This window comes from Rhinatrema bivittatum, chromosome 2, assembly GCF_901001135.1.
Source record: "Rhinatrema bivittatum chromosome 2, aRhiBiv1.1, whole genome shotgun sequence".
Classification (NCBI taxonomy): domain Eukaryota; kingdom Metazoa; phylum Chordata; class Amphibia; order Gymnophiona; family Rhinatrematidae; genus Rhinatrema; species Rhinatrema bivittatum.
In genome coordinates, this window is record NC_042616.1 from 223,748,650 (window position 1) to 223,764,984 (window position 16,335).

General features: G+C 45.7%; 1 protein-coding gene across 4 annotated transcripts in view; it reads right to left on the reverse strand.

Moving 5' to 3' along the window:
* The window catches only part of ANKRD28 (ankyrin repeat domain 28), an 805,300-nt gene that overhangs the window by 533,980 nt on the left and 254,985 nt on the right, over positions 1 to 16,335 (reverse strand). For 3 of the 4 annotated variants that reach the window (XM_029589217.1, XM_029589218.1, XM_029589216.1), the window contains exon 5: positions 6,771 to 6,971. The exons of the other annotated variant lie outside the window; for it this stretch is intronic. In XM_029589217.1, the coding sequence (XP_029445077.1) occupies positions 6,771 to 6,971 (201 nt within the window). The remainder of the gene's footprint in view (positions 1 to 6,770; positions 6,972 to 16,335) is intronic. 4 annotated transcript variants of the gene reach the window in all.

Here is a 16,335-nt window from a genome sequence, read left to right on the forward strand (position 1 = left end):
CTGTGTTCTAGAAGGCCTGGTCTTAGATGTAGGAGAGTAGTACCTCTTTTGTCTATAAAAGGGTCTTCTGGTTTCTTTCCGTTGAGGCCTACGCCCAGAGTGCGTAGGGGGATCCTGTGGAATTGAGGAAAGCTGTCTCAGGGTTTCAGTATGTTCTTTTAACTGAGTAACTGCATCCTGGACTTTGGATCCAAAAAGATTATCTCCCAAGCATGGCAGATCCACTAATTTATCTTGGACCTCAGGCACCCTGGAAGCTGTCTCAAACCCGTCATAGGATGTGCGTACCTCATGTTTACCTGCCTCCAATCCCTTGTGGATGATGGCTTGGGCTGCCTCTTGATATTGAGATGGAAGAGATGGCATAAACGCTTGCATTTGTTTCCATAAATCTCTTTGATATTGGATCATGTAAAGTTGGTATGAAGAGATTCTCGAATTTAACATGGCCCCTTGGTAGGCCTTCTGGCCCAGGGAATCCAAAAACCTATGATCTTTACCTGGGGGATTTGAGGAATGTGGTCTAATGTGGTCTAATTCTTTTGGATTTTTTTCTGTGCAGACTCCACCACTACCGATTGGTGAGGGAGCTGTGTCTTCTGGTAGCCAGGAGCAGACTGAACCAAGTATGTACTGTCCATTCGTTTATTGACAGCTGGCACTGAACAGGGATGTTCCCAAATACGATGTTGCAAATCTAGGAGAACATCATGCACTGGTATAGCTACCACTTGCTTTGGAGGGTCTATAAATTGAAGTACCTCCAGGGTTTGCTGTCTGGTATCCTGCTCTGACACTAATTTGAATGGAATGGTGTCAGCCATTTCCTGGACAAAGGTTGTGAAGGAAAAATCTTCTGGAGGAGATTTCTTCCGTGGATCTGGTGGAGATGGATCTGACATAAAATCTTCAGATGAAGTATCAGATTGTGTGTCACTCCAAGTACATATTCTTGGATTTGTGGAGAAGTTGTTGAAGTTTTAGGAGGTAGAGGAATTCCTGAAGGTCCTGGTAATGGATCTTCAATAGGTGACTCCTCCATATGCTCTTCCTGTGGATTAGAAGGAAGAGAATCAAGCAGATCCTGATATTTTTTCATTAAGGCCTGATATAGTGCTGACTCTGGGTGTCCTGAATCCCCAGGAGGAAGTGGCACCAATGGTGACGGCTTCAGGACCGAAGATGGAGCTGTTGTCTTCGGTGGTCGTTTTGAAGTCACCGTAGTTGTTATCGATTTAGTCCCTGGCATCAGTGCAATTGTGAACATCGGCATCGGTATGGTTACCAGTGTTAGTAAGGTCATCGACAATCGCATTGTTATCAGCATCAGTTCAAGAACCGGCATCAGTGTTGTCACCGGCATCGGTGATGTCACCGGCATCATCGCCAGCATCGGCGCAGTCGCCAGAATCTATTCCTTTAGGGCCTTGATTACCGCTTGTCTTATAAAAATCGACAATTCCTGCGATACACCTGGGGTAGATGGAGTAGCTGTATGCGGTGGTGGTGTGGGTGTTGACAATACCTCCACCGATGTCTGTGGAGGTTCGATCGATGATGTAGGCCCTGACTGTGGTAGCGGAATTTCCTGGTCCTTTTGCCTTTTTGTGGTCAGTTCTCCCGGGGAAGGAGTTAACGCTGTCAGTGTGAGTTGATGTCGGTGCCTATGTTTGGGCCTATGCTCGACTACCGACCTTATCGACGTCGAAGTCGATACTTGATCTCCCGATCCCTCCAGACGACATTTTTTCAGCAAAACTTTTTTGGAAACTCCTGTTGGGGACGATTTCATCAACATCGAAGGAGAAGGAAGAAGCTGGAGATGAAAAAGGTGTTCCATTTTCTCCTGTCTAAGTTTTCTTCCTTTGGGAGTCATCTCTGCACATTGAAGGCAGGATGAGACATCGTGCTTGTCCCCTAAACAGAGAACACACTCAAGGTGTGGGTCTGTTATGGACATAGACCAATAGCAGATCGGACATTTTTTAAACCCCGAAGCCATCTTTTCACCAACAGCCGTCGATGAAAAGAGGGAGAAAAATTTTGAGAGAGAGTTTTTACTTACAGTAAAAACAAGACTAATTTCTCACTGTCCGGTGGAAATGAGAGAGATCCCTTGTGGGAGAAAAATATTTTGAAAATCACTGACTTTTCAGTCAAAAAATCTGTGAGGAAACTCACAGGACTCCTATCTCCGCGATGCTTAACGCAGCGCGGAAAAACGAAGACTGAAGAGAGACCCCTGTGGCAGAGAATATCATCATGGCATGCTGGGCATTCTCAGTGGGCTCAGAGTGGCAGTCAAATGTTTCTAGAAACTTTGACAGAAAGTTTTCCCGCAATAGGGCTCTGTCAGTGACGTCACCCATATGTGAGGACTAGCATCCTGCTTGTCCTGGGATAAAACTGCTTTTCTGTACACCCTCTGTACAGCCCGCGGGTTGGAAAACGGATGCTCAATTTTACCGATGCCGGTAAAATTAGTGTCCCTAGCGCCTCCTTATCAGCGCGGACCCTCATTTGCATACTGAATCACGCGCCCAAGAGAGTGGCCTGGGAGCACGTTGGGAGAGCGGGTGCTCGCCTCCAAGCGCTGGCTCTCCCGCACATTTTACTGAATCGGCCCGCACGTTTTTAGAAGTTGTTTTCTTTAATAAAATGCTAGTGGTGATTTCAGTTCTTAATCTATCAGCATGTTATTCCATAATATTGGACCGACTATGGAAAATGTTCGATCTCTAATTTTACTAAGGTATGTCATGGAATCTCAAGGAATCATTTATCTTGTGATCTTAAATTTCTTGTGGGAATACATATCCGTAACACTGCGCTAAGCCAGAGAGCACCAACCTGGTTCAACATTTTTTGGATCAACATCAACACCTTATATTCAAATCCACAAATGGACATTCTTTTTTAAGAATATATCTCTGACTGAGTTATTGAGTGGCTCTGATCTCAAACAATTAACTGAGCTCAAAATGATACATACAACTCTAAGGAGCGCTGATGTGTTAAACTTATGTGACATAGTATTCTGAGGTAAAGAGAGAAATCTTTAAGGGAACTCCTTAATAACATCTTTCTTACTCAGAATTACCTATCAGAACAGAACAGAGACAGCTGGGGTCACCTGGTCTCCCACTGCTGCAGAGAGCAACTACAGAGTAGATAGAGGTTTCTTAATCAAAGCCACAATCTGCACCTTATCACTAAATAAGGGACAATCTGCCAGATGGTTGTGTACATCTTCAGAGCTAAGGTTCTAGCCATGGTATTAAAAGCTTCATATACGGAATAGATAAGATACTTCTCAAGCTCATTTGTATCTTCCACAGCCTGACAGAATTTGGCATGCCCAGGTTCTGATGATTTTGTCAAAGACTTCAGCTTGTGCACACACACTTTTGTAAAAACAACTGGAGAGTCACAATCCATATGCTAAGAAGGATTCCTGGAAGACTTTCTTCCAAACATATCCAACACTTTTGGATCCTTTCTAAAAGGCATGTTAGCATGTTACTGGGCATATTTTACCCACTTCAACGTCAATTCCACATCAGAGTGATGCAGCAGTGGAACTACCCCAAAGCCTGGAAATCACTGGATTCCATATTTCAGGCTACTGGAAGACTTTATATGGCACCAACCACATCTTCATCTGCAGATTCTTGAAGAGACTATATACTGAGATAAACAGGAGTCTGCTGAAGTGGATGGTGCAGACAACACAAACATCAGAACTCTGCCTTCAAGCCAACATCTGCAGTTTTCAACTTCGATGACTTTGACTCTGAAATATCATTGGTGCAATGTCTCTTCGAAGAGGATGGCACTGATGGAGAACTTTTCCTGGACACCTTTTGCTCCATGCAGGAACTCTGATATATGATTATGACTTCTAGATTATTGACCTTTTCAAGCTATATACTGGTCTACCTAAGAATACTCTCTTCTCATCTGATGGGAATGAAAAAATATTACTTCATAAGCTCTCTTATTTTGAGCTTATGAGGACATTCTTCTACATGCTGAGCAGGCAGATATATCATGACAAAAGTCATGGAAGTCCTGTCAGTGGGAATATAATTTGAAAGGCGTTTTACCTGATCGAGATTCTTTGTCCGACATAAGGAAAGAGCTGAGAAAATCTAGAATACTAATTTTTTTTAGAGGCTTGAAAAGAATAAAAGAAAAAACTGAAATGAGAAAAAAATATGGAAAAAGCTTAAGAAAAAAAAAGAAAAAAAAACTCAGCAGCAGCTGAAGAGAGGGAGCAATACTTCTATTTACTTTGGCAGACAAAAAAAAGACTGAGGTGCCTCAGGCAGGGGCAGCTGAGCAGGAATTCCCATGTATGCTCAGAAAGACTTTTTTCTCAAAAGCAGCTTCTGTTTCTGTGCCATCAGATGACATCACCCACTTGTGTTGTTGATTTGTCCTACTTGTTCACAGAGAATGATGAAGACTACTGCTCTGTAGGAAATTAGGGTAAAAACAAAAAGGTATTCTAAGTATTGGGGGCACAGGAAAAATGTGCAAGCCTGGAGCACAGGGCAGGGAGTAGCAGGGCAGGCAGTACCACTATCATCTGTTCTATATAGGGCAAAAATTGGAATGAAATTTGATAAACAGTTCAAAGGATATTGGCAGGGGAACAGGCAGACAAGACAGGGTGATCTTATAAGGCCAATTTCCATAAAAGAAACTAAACAAAGTAGTTTTTCTGATCTCTTATGTGTGGCTGTATATTTTATTTTGGTTTTCAGTTTTCCTTCATTCCATTTTTGCTTCATGTTTAATTTTCAATTTTTCTATCTTATGTTCTCTTCTCACAATAGACTTTCTCTCATCTCAGCTTGTCTTTTATCTTGCCTGGCACCACCCTTCTGCTATTTTCTCCTTTCTTCTTAAACTCTTCTCCTCCTGTTTTGTTTGACAACTTTTGCAGTTTTTCCTCTCTCCATTATCTCACTTCTGTTTTCCAGCCCTACACTCTGCCTCACTATTCAACCCCTCAATTCCTCCTACCCTCTTCTTTTCCCCAGCCTCACCACCCATCTTCTCATCCCTCTCTTTATTAACTTCCCCTGTTTCATCTATGCCCCCAATCCCTTGTTCTCTCATCCTCCTCCTCCTGTCACTCCCTCATCCCTTTCTCCCATCCACAGGGTCCTTGTTCCATCTCTCTGCCCCTCCCCCCCACTACTTAACTCTCTCCTACCTTTTCCCCCAAAATCCTGATACCTAGTCTATAATAGGCTTACAGGAGAAGAGGCGTTTTATGCCATGTCTTCCTTCTACTGCTACCTAAGGCCAGACTTGCTTTTTGAACCACACAATACTTCATAGAGATGTATTGGGTCACTATGTGGGTCAAACCATTAGTCTGATCCTAAGCAACAGCAGATGTGGTGTGAAAATACTGTTCTCTTCCTTTTGCTGGAAAGTAGATCAAAGTTAGGCAAAAAAGTTATGAGAGGCCTTACACATATGCCACCACCCCCAGCTCCCTTCTCTTGGCTCTGTCCAAGTTTGCAGATTTTTTTTCATGGCTCTGCAATTTTATGGCCCTTGTTGCTGACTTGCAGGAATTCAGAGACTACAACTATAATACAGCTGCTGACTGTTGTGGGCATGAACCTTGGGGCCGAGATGGAGTTGGCGCAGCCTGCAGAGTGGAACCCTGCAGGTCCCCACCATCGGCTGGCGGAACTGGATGAGGCACAGGTTTGACTGGAGCTTCGCCTATACCAGCCCTTGTTCCCCTTAGGTTGAGCCCTCGGGTGCCAAGGCCAGCAGGTCTTAGGTGGGGGCCTCTGCTGACAAACTGGAGATCTGTAAAGATGGTCAGGTTACAGGCCAGGGTCCGGGACAGGTGGAGATCAGACATAAGTCAAAGAACAGGCAGTGGTCAGTGGGAGGCGGAGTTCAGACATGGTTGGAGAGCAGGCAGTGGTCAGTGGCAGGAGGAATATGGATATGGTCAGAGAGCAGGCAGTTGACAGTGGCAGGCGGAGTTCAAACAGAGTCCAAGGCAAGCCAAAGTGAGAACCGGAGATCTGACCAAGGGAAAGGAGGATGGGTGCGCAGGCAGGGAAGCAAGAATAGCACAGGCGGGCAGACGAGACAACAGAAGACAATGAATACTGAAGACTAGCCACAGGACAAAGACAAGGAACATGGAAAATAGGAGACAAGGAACTGAAGAGACAAAGATCAGGAACACAGTCAGGAATGCTGAGGAAACTCGCTCTATTAAACAGTAGTGGACCTACTGCCGAAGCAAGGAGCAGCTGCTGCAGTGATCTCTTATAGGCCTTTGATAGTGAGGTCATTAATGGGCACTGCTGGCCTTTTCCCGCTGCGGGCCTTTTAAATACATCAGTATCGGGCAGACACGCACCTTAGGAGGGGCCAGGAAGATAGTGTCAGAAGCGAGCTGAGCGTGTTGGCCTCACAGTTTGTTCCCTCTGGCTTGGAGCTGGAGGTGAGTGCGGCAGTCCATGGGGCAAGCCCGCGGACTGCCAAACGCAATACTGACATTAATATTGGACACAGCTTATTTAACACTTGATTATCTAGTGTATATGACTTCAATAACCTTCTACTTAACAAAACTAACTTTTCTTACAGCTGTCAAGAAGAAAATTATGAAGATACATTTTTAACTAAGCCATATTAATGCATTTACTAAGGTGCAAAAAAGTTTAGTAATAAAAGAAAAAAAATAAAGAATGAAAAGTAGAAATAAAGAAAACTGCCCTTACCTCTACGTGACCACTGAAGGCTGCATGATGCAGTGCAGTTCTACCAGCTCGATCTGACACATTTACATTACTTAGAAGAGGAACCAAAGCCTCAGCACACTTTACAGCTTTATTTGCAGCAGATATGTGTAAGGGTGTCTGCCAGTTTTTGTCACGAGCATTGACATCAGCTGAATGCTTCAATAATACCTGAACAGCATCCTGAAAATATCAGCAAATAAAGAATAATTGTAAGAGAAATGTTTCAACTACGAGGAATTTAACTGTGTGCTGTGTTTATTGTCCATGTAGGTTTTTATTCTCCTCAATAAATGTGGTTGTATATGCAAGAACCGCAAAGGGTATTATGAAAAAAATTCTCTCTCTCTAAATAGTGAAGTTACTTATCTGTAATGCTGGTTCTCCGATGGACAGCAAGATATAAGTCCTCACACATGGCGTGGCATCATCAACGGAACTTTCACTTCAAATGGCATTTTAGTCCATGCATAAAGCTAAGACTTGTAGAAACCAACTCCAAAAGGTGGAGAATTTTGTGAAGATTGACACTGTGCTGTCCATTAAAAAATTAACATTACAGGTAATTAACTTCACTTTCTCTGAGGACAAGCAGGATGGCAGTCCTCACATAGAGATTAGCAAACTACAAGCAGCCACCAATAAAAAGATAAAGGAAAATTAAACAGTATCACAAAAAAGACTGGTTTTTCCTTCTTTTTATGACAGTCAAACAAAATATCGGTCCCTAGGAGGGATGGAATTCTTCAAAGAGACTCTGCAAGACATATCAAAATTCTGTTTTGCATCAGGAAACCCTGCTGAAACAGGAACAGGGGTCAGGTGTGAAAGTGTCTAGAAAAACTTTGCTTCTGACAAAGTTGTAGCTCCAGTACAATGAGCCTTGAAATGCCCCACCAAGTCCAGGTCTTCCTGAAAATGAAAAAGGGCAAAATTCACTAACCAGGATAAGTAGAACTAGTCATTCCAGTTTATTGTTGTCAAGAAAACCTGAGTAGATTTATCTAGGGCTTTAGACTGCTCCAGTCAGAAGGCTATGGATCATTCATATCCAAACAGAAACAGTAGCTCACCTTTACAGACTTATGCAAGACCATAGGCAATGACTATAAACATACAAAGAAAAAAACACTTACTAGGAAAAAAAATTAGAGCAATGTGGGAAAAGCACTAGGGACTGGAGCTGAAAGACCCCACCTGCTGAAGTGACCACTAGCAAATTTGACCTTACAGGTCAGAAACATAGCTGACAAGAACCCAGAAGCTTAAAAGAGCACTGATGCTAAGATTCCACAACACAGCAAAAGGTTCAGCAATGAGATACAAATGAAGCCGCCCCATAAACAAAATACAGCTAAAGCGGTACAGAGAGTAGAGTTGCTTACTTGTAACAGGTGTTCTCTGAAGATGGCAGAATGTTAGTCCTCACACATGGGTGATATCATCAGATGGCGCCCTGATGCGGAAAACTTATATCAAGATTCTAGAACTTGGACTAGGCGCACTAAGTATGCCCAGCATGCTCTATACCACAGGGTCCCTTTTCAGTCTCATAACATAGAATTATGATTAAAATAAAAAATGGGAGAAACCCAACTCCGTGTGGTGGTAGGTGAGTTTCATGAGGACTAACATCCTGCTATCATCAGAGAACACCTATTACAGGTAAGCAACTCTGCTTTTTCCCCGAGGACAAACAGGATGTTAATCCCTTTTTGTTTTGCTTCCCAAAACAAAAGGGGACCAACAGACACCTAACTAGGTGCCAACAGGCACAACACCAGCGCTGCTGTTGGTAACAAAGGGGAAGGCAGCCTGAACCCAAACAGGCCCTAGGTGGGAGAGTTGGGTTCTACACCTCAAACAGGTTCCGAAGGACAGACTGGCCGAACCTATTGTTACATCGGCCATCCCTATACAGACCGTAATGTGATGTGAATATGTAGAGAGAACTCCACGTCGCAGTCTTGCATATCTCCTCCACGGGAGCTGTTCGCAAGTGGGCCACCGACTCTACCATGACTGACCGAATGAGTCTTGACATGATCTCCAAGATGCAGTCCCATCTAAGCATAACAGAAGGAGATGAAATCTGCTAGCCAATTGGATAATGTGTTTGGCAATGGCAACGCTTAACCTATTCTTACCAGAAGAAACAAAAAGTTGGGTGGGCTGTCTATGGGCTTCTGTCTGCTCCAGACAGAAGACTAAGGCTCGCTTGCAATTCAAACTGTGCAGTGCTCACTCACCTTGGTACAAATGGGGCCTGGGAAAGAATATTGGCAGGATGCTTGACTGGTTAAGATGGAAATCCATCACCACCTTAGGCAGGAACTTGGATGTGCACGCAAGACCACCCTGCATTGACAGAACTTAATATAAGGTAGATACGTCGCTAAGGCGTGGAGTTTGCTGATCCTGTGTGCTGAAGTGAGCACCACCAAAAATATGACCTTCCAAGTCAGGTACTTCAGGTCACAGGTGTGCAGCAGTTCAAAAGGAGTTTTCATCAGCTGAGCTAACACCACGTTGAGGTCCCAAGACACAGCAGGAGGCCTTAGGGGAGGCTTCAATTGAAGCAAGCCTCGCATGAAAAGTAGAATGATAGGCTGTGCAGAGATGGGCATACCATCTACACCGTCGTGGTATGCGCCAATTGAATTAAGATGAACTCTGAGTTGGTTTTTAAGCCAGCCTCCGATAGGTGTAGAAGTTAATCAAGCAGTTTTTGTATGGGGCAGGAGAACAGATCTAGAGCCTTCTGTTCACACTACACAGACAATCTCCTCCACTTCAGTCCATAGGACTTTCTAGTGGAAAGCTTTCTAGAAGCCACCAGGACCTGACACACATCTTCTAAACGATCAAGAAGCTGCAGGATTAACCTATCAACATCCAGGCTGTGAGGGACAGCACCTGGAGGCTGGGATGCCACAGTCTGCCTTCATCTTGAATGATGAAATCTGGGGAAGTCCCCAGACTGATCAGCCTCTGGATGGACAATTCCTGCAGGAGTGAAATCCAGTCCTGTCTCGGCCAACAAGGGGCTATGAGAATCATAGTCCCTTTGCCTTTGTAAAGCTTCATGAGTGTATTTGCCACTAAGGGAATCGGAGGATACCATACAAAAGACCCTTGCCTCACTGACGGGAGAGTGCATCCAAGGCTGGTTTGCCATCTGTCCTGTGCAGTGAGTAGAACCAAGGTACTTTCCTGTTGCAGGGGGATGCATACAGATCTATGTCCAGGCTCCCCCAGAGGCAGAATATCCTACTCGCTACCCCCTGGTCGAGGGACCACTCATGGGGTTTGAAGGCTCAACTCAGCCTCTCTGCTACCACGTTCTCCATCTCGGCCAGTTACACGGCCCTGGGAACCATTCCGTGCGACAGGGCCCATGACCACGTCTGACCGCTTCTTGATACAGGAGATACAATCCCCATGCATCCCTGCTTGTTGATATACCACATGGCAACCTGGTCATCGGTCTGGATCAGAACAACTTTGTTGGACAGTCTATCTCTGAAAGCCCATAGCATGAATCTGATCGCCTGAAGTTCCAAGAAGTTGATTTGACAAGAACTTTCCCGAGTTGCCCAAAGACCCTGGGTACCGAGCCTATCTACATGAGCTCCCCACCCTAGGGTACATGAATCTGTGGTTAGAACAATTTGAGTGGGGAGACCCCGAAACGAGATCCCCTGTTCCAGATTGGAAAGTGCCCACCACCGGGACAATGAATCTCGGAGAGACGGGGGTGACTTGGATGCAATTCTGGAGGCTCTGAGTGACCTGGCACCACTGTGACCTCAAAGTCCACTGGGCTCTGCACATCTGTACATGTTCCAAGGGAGTAACAAGAATGGTTGTGGTCAAATGGTCCAAAAGCCTAAATATGTGCCAGGTTGACACCTGCTGGCTCTGTTGAATTTCTGCCATAATGGACGCCACATCGACAGCCCTCTGGCAAGGCAGAAAGGCCTTGGCCTGAGCCATGTGTAGCAGGGCTCTTATGAAGTCCAACTGAGGTAACGGGTTGAGATAGGACTTTGGGTAGTTGAGAATGAACGCTAATGACTGCAACACCTGAATAGTCACGCACATGGATCCGACAGCCCCTGCCTGAGATATACTCTTGATCAGCCAATCGTCCAGATACAGGAAGACATGTACTCCCAGACTTCGGAGTTGCAAAGCCACCAAGGCCAGTCATTTTGTGAAGACCCATGGAGCAGATGCAAGCCCGAATGGCAACACCCAGTACTGGAAGTGCTGTGTTCCCACAACAAATTGGAGATACTTCCTGTGACCGGGAAAGATCTCGATATAAGTATATGCTTCCTTTAGGTCGAGGGAGCATAGCCAGTCCACTTTTTGCAAGGTGCCCAGGGAAACTATCTTGAACTTTTCTCATTTTAGAAACTTGTTCAAGGCCCTTAGGTCTAGGATGGGATGGAGTCATGCTGTTCTCTTTGGAATCAGAAAGTACTGAAGTACAATCCCCACCCTCTTTGCCCTGGTGGTAAAGGCTCAACTGCTCTGGCTGTTAAGAGGGAAGAGAGTGCTACTTGTAGTACCTCCTGATGCATTACCGGCCCCCAAACTATGGGAACTGAAGGCAATTTGGCAGGACACCCAATAAATAGATTTAATTGGTACCCTTGGCAGACTATGGATAAAACTCACTGGTCCGAGGTTACAGTGGGCCACTGGTTCACAAAGAACTGCAGCCTGCCCCGACCCAGTGTCCCAGGTACAGGCAACTGGGATATGCTCCCTTCGGGCCAGTTAAAACCCCGTCCCCGAGTGGACTAAGGTGCTGGCTGGGGTTTGTGGGCTCTCTGCTGCCTGGGACGGCCATGAGATCCCTGATGGTGTTGATGGGAGCGAGGAGGCAGAGGTTAGTACTTCCTCTGGTGAAAGAAAGATTTCCTTGGCCCTGGCATCGACAGCCTCCTGGATGAGGACGACTGGTTCGGCATACTGGCGAAGAGTTGTTGGATGGTCTCATGGTTATCTCGAAGTTGGGCCACAGCATCTCTCACCCTATCACCGAAGAGATTCTATCCAGTACACGGCACGTCAGCAAGTTGTTCCAGTACGTCTGGTCAAAGTTCCGAGGCCCGCAGCCATGCCACTCTGCAGGCGTCAATTCCCACTGCAGACACACTCAGTGCCATTTCGAAAACATTGTAGGTTGCCCGGACATCATGTTTTCTGCACTCCAGACCCTTGTACATCAGCGACGTAAGGGTGTCTTGCTGCTGTTGAGAGAGCTGCTCAGCTACCGCCTGCATCTGCTTCCAGATGTCCCGCGAGTACTGGCTCATGTAGAGCTGGTAGGCAGCGATGTAGAAAATATGCATGGCATCTTGGAACGCCTTCCCCCAAGAGCATCCATCGCTCTGTGGTCCTTTCCCAGGGGCACTGAGAAATTGATCTGAAAGCACTTAGCCCTCTTGAGAGCAGATTCAACCCCAAAGACTGGTGAGGCAGCTAACGCTTATCAAATTCGGCAGCCTTCTGGATGCGTAGAGCCCTGTCCACTTCTTGTTAATGGGAGGCACTGTGAGAGGGTGTTCCCGTATCCTCAGCAGCAACTCCTTAAGGATATCAAGTACTGGGACTATCACGACCTCCTTAGGAGGCTCCACGAACTCTAGGATCTCAAGCATTTTGTGCTTGGCATCCTCCTCTATTAAAAGTTGAAATTTGATGGCCTTTGCCATCACCCTCACCAATCCTGCAAAGGTTAAGTCCTCAGGCAGGGACTTCCTCCGTTCAACTGGAGGAGAAGGGTCTGATGGGAGACCATCAGAGCCCTTGGAGGACTCCATCGATCATCCCCCCCCCCAGTGGTCATAGGGACTCCTCATCCTCATTGTATGCTACAAGGGATGGGGCCTAGGTTCTCGGCCTTCGTCCAGAGGTGCAGGTGCTGGTAGAACTGGGCAGGGTACTACAGGCCTCGGTGTCTCTGCTGGCATCGGCAGAGTTTCCTCTGAGGAGGAACCAGCAATGACCACCGTATCGGCAGGGGGAGGCCTTGGTACCTCACCAGGCACTGGTGCCAGCTGGGTTGGTAACACACCGATGAGGACGTTGAGCTTCTCCAGTAGCAGTAAGCAGAACCGGATCAAGTGCTTTCGGTGCCACAGGCCCATTGCCCTGCAGTGTCCGATCCACCGCTAGCTGGAAACAACGGTCCAGCTCCTCCTCAAACGCTACCAATGTCAACATTGACTGGGAGGAATGAGGGGGTAGCTATATCTTCGTATCCACGAAGTGGATTGGTGACTGGCACCAGGACTGATAGAGACCACTGTGGACCCCCGGCATTGGTAGTGGATAGGCCCTCCTTGCTGCGGGGGTCTCTTTGGGGGCATCGCAGCAAAAGCTGGTCCATCCCCATGCCCAGCACGTGCATCGACAGTGACCCATGCCGATGCTTCTTAAAGGCTTCCCTCGATGCTTGTCCCAGTCTTTTCCCGGTGCCAAGACAGAAGACTATGAACTCTGCTGTCCTTGGCCCAGAGGAGATCAACAATAGTCTGTCTCCGGCGCATCTATCTGCCAACAGCACTGACAGAACAGACAGTCCAGGTGATGTTGATGGCATAATGTCTATCGGTATGGCTCCAAGGTACAACGATGACGATGCTACCAATACCGATGACTTGGACTTCCTCAACCAGAAGAGCTGATCCATCTTGTCAAGTTGAAGAAGACATCTCTTCAGGGTTATTTGTGCAAACAAGCAACAACCCCAGACGTCATGTGATGCCCCCAGGCAGAGTACACATATCTTTGTGAGGATCCGTAATGGACATGGTCCTCGGGAAACGATGAAAACCGGATGTGGTCACGACAGAACGAAAAAACAAGTGGCCACAAACAAAAAACAAAGGTAGCGGCTGTTAATAGCCGGTGGGCACTGGGTCACAGCAGCTGCAGGGGGAAACGACCGCAAAATAAAACTTACCAGAAACGCTGAAAACCCTGAATAGGATACTACGGGAAGGAACCAAGAGGACTAGGCAATGAATTAATATTGAAAAACTGCGAAAACCTTGATGAAATAAGTTTTCCACTAGGCCAGAAACAACCAAGGTGAGCTCAATCAGACCACGAGGCTTACAGCTCTAGAAACGTTGACATATGTTTTCCACATCAGGTCTCCATCAGATGATGTCACCCATGTGTGAAGACTACCATTCTGCTTGTCCTCGGTGAAATTTATCTGGATCTGTTATTCAACCGACTTGGAGAAATGTAGGAGATGATCAAACAGATTTCATGTAAAACAGGGGAACGGGACCTCTCCCTCAAACCACCCAGTGAAATTTGTCTTCCCACACCATGGGCTCTCCTCCTTCTGTATGCCAGAGGAATAGAAGACATCACCAGGATTGCAGGGCCAGCCTTTGGGCATCTAGCTAACAGAACCAAAATCCCATGTTGAGATTCTGGTTCTTAAAGATGAGCATTGGAGAATTCTTCAACCTGATGAGATCCCTGACAGACATATCCCCAAGGAGCTTGAACTGAATGTCTCAGCTAATAGGGAGCTATGAGGAACATAGTTTCCTAGATTCTTCCAACTTTACGTAGGGCCTAATAAATCAGAATAACTGGAAGAAAAGCTCATAGAAAAACCCAGATTCCAATCTAGGATGAGGATATCCAGAGAAAATTGCTGTGCTCCCCTAGGCAGGAAACTCTGTTCAAGGAGAGGGAAACAAATGTACCACTAGTGTGTTGCATCTGTGCAATATCTAAACTTTATCCTTGACCAAGGACTATTGAGCGTTCCAGGACCAGGTTCAGTCTGACTGCCAGGACAGACTCCTTGTCTACTTGGCACATCTCCCCAAGGATATTTCAAAAAATGTCTCCTTTCTTCCACAGGACAGTTTCCTGTTACAAGAGGTACAAATGAATGTCCATTTGGACAAGGATCAATTTGGTCCATCAAATCTCAAAAGACTTTAGGGTAAAGCAAAATTGCTTACCTTGTAATAGGTGTTATCCCAGGACAGCAGGATGTAGTCCTCACATATGGGTGACGTCACTGACTGAGCCCTATTGCGGGAAAAGCTTCTGTCAAAGTTTCTAGAAACTTTTGACTGGCACTGAGAGGCCACTGAGCATGCCCAGTATGCCATAATATTCTCTGCCACAGGGGTCTCACTCTAGTCTTGTATGTAGCAATAAGCTTTAGCAAAATTAAAATAGTAAACCAAGAATTGGAATAAGACCCAACTCCGCGGGGAGGTGGGTGGGTTTCATGAGGACTACATCCTGCTGTTCTGGGATAACACCTATTACAAGTTAAGCAATTTTGCTTTATCCCAGGTCAAGCAGGATGCTAGTCCTCACATATGGGTGATTAGCAAGCTAGAGGCTGATTCATTTCAGATTGAGGCAATAGTGAATTATTGTAGTTGAAATGAGTCAGTGGAAGATCACAATAGGTTGGATGTAGAAGGAGTTGGGTTGAGACTGGAAACAAGTTCTTTAAAACGGATTGTCCGTAGGCTGAATCTTGTCATCCCTGTTTATCCAAACAGTAATGAGCTGCAAAGGTGTGAAGAGAACTCCATGTTGCTGCTTTACATATGTCAAGAACTGGGACTAAACGAAAGTGTGCTACTGAGGTTGACATTGCTCTTACTGAATGTGCCTTTACTCGCCCTTGGAGAGGAAGGCCTGCTTTTTCATAGCAAAACTGTATGCAATCTGCCAACCAGTTAGAGAGAGTATGTTTACCCACAGCTTTACCCGGTTTGTTTGGATCATAAGAAACAAAAAGTTGATTGGATTTCCTGTGGACTGCAGTGCGGTTTAAATAAAAAGATAGCGCATGCTTACAGTCCAAAGTATGTAAAGCCTGTTCTCCTTGGTGAGAATGAGGCCTTGGGAAGAATGTGGGTAAAACTATAGATTGGTTCAAGTGGAATTCCGTAACTACCTTGGGGAGGAATTTTGGATGTGTACGGAGAACCACTCTGTCATGTAGGAATTCTGTATAGGATGAGTACATGACAAGTGCTTGTAACTCACTAACCCTTCTAGCTGATGTAATGGCTATGAGGAAGATAGTCTTCAATGTGAGAAATTTAGGATCACAGGAATCAATGGGTTCGAAAGGAGAATGCATTAGTCTTGTTAAAACCATATTCAGGTCCCATTCTGTGGCTGGAGGCCGAATTAGTAGTCTAATTTGAGTTAAACCTCTCATAAACCTGCTGACAAGAGGTTGTGTGGATATAGGTGCATCTCCCATCTTGTTATGGTAAGCTGAGACTGCACTTAAATGGACTCTTACAGATGAAGTCTGGAGACCAGAGTCTGAAAGATGGTATAAGTAGTCTAGGAGAGAAGTAGTGGGGCAAGTGAAAGGATCAATATTGTTTTGCCTGCACCACAAGGTGAATCGTTTCCATTTGGAAGAATAGTTCTTTCGTGTGGAAGGTTTGCATGAAGCTATAAGCACTTGAGATACATTGGTTGAAAGATTGAGTGGTTGTAAAATTAAGCTTTCAAC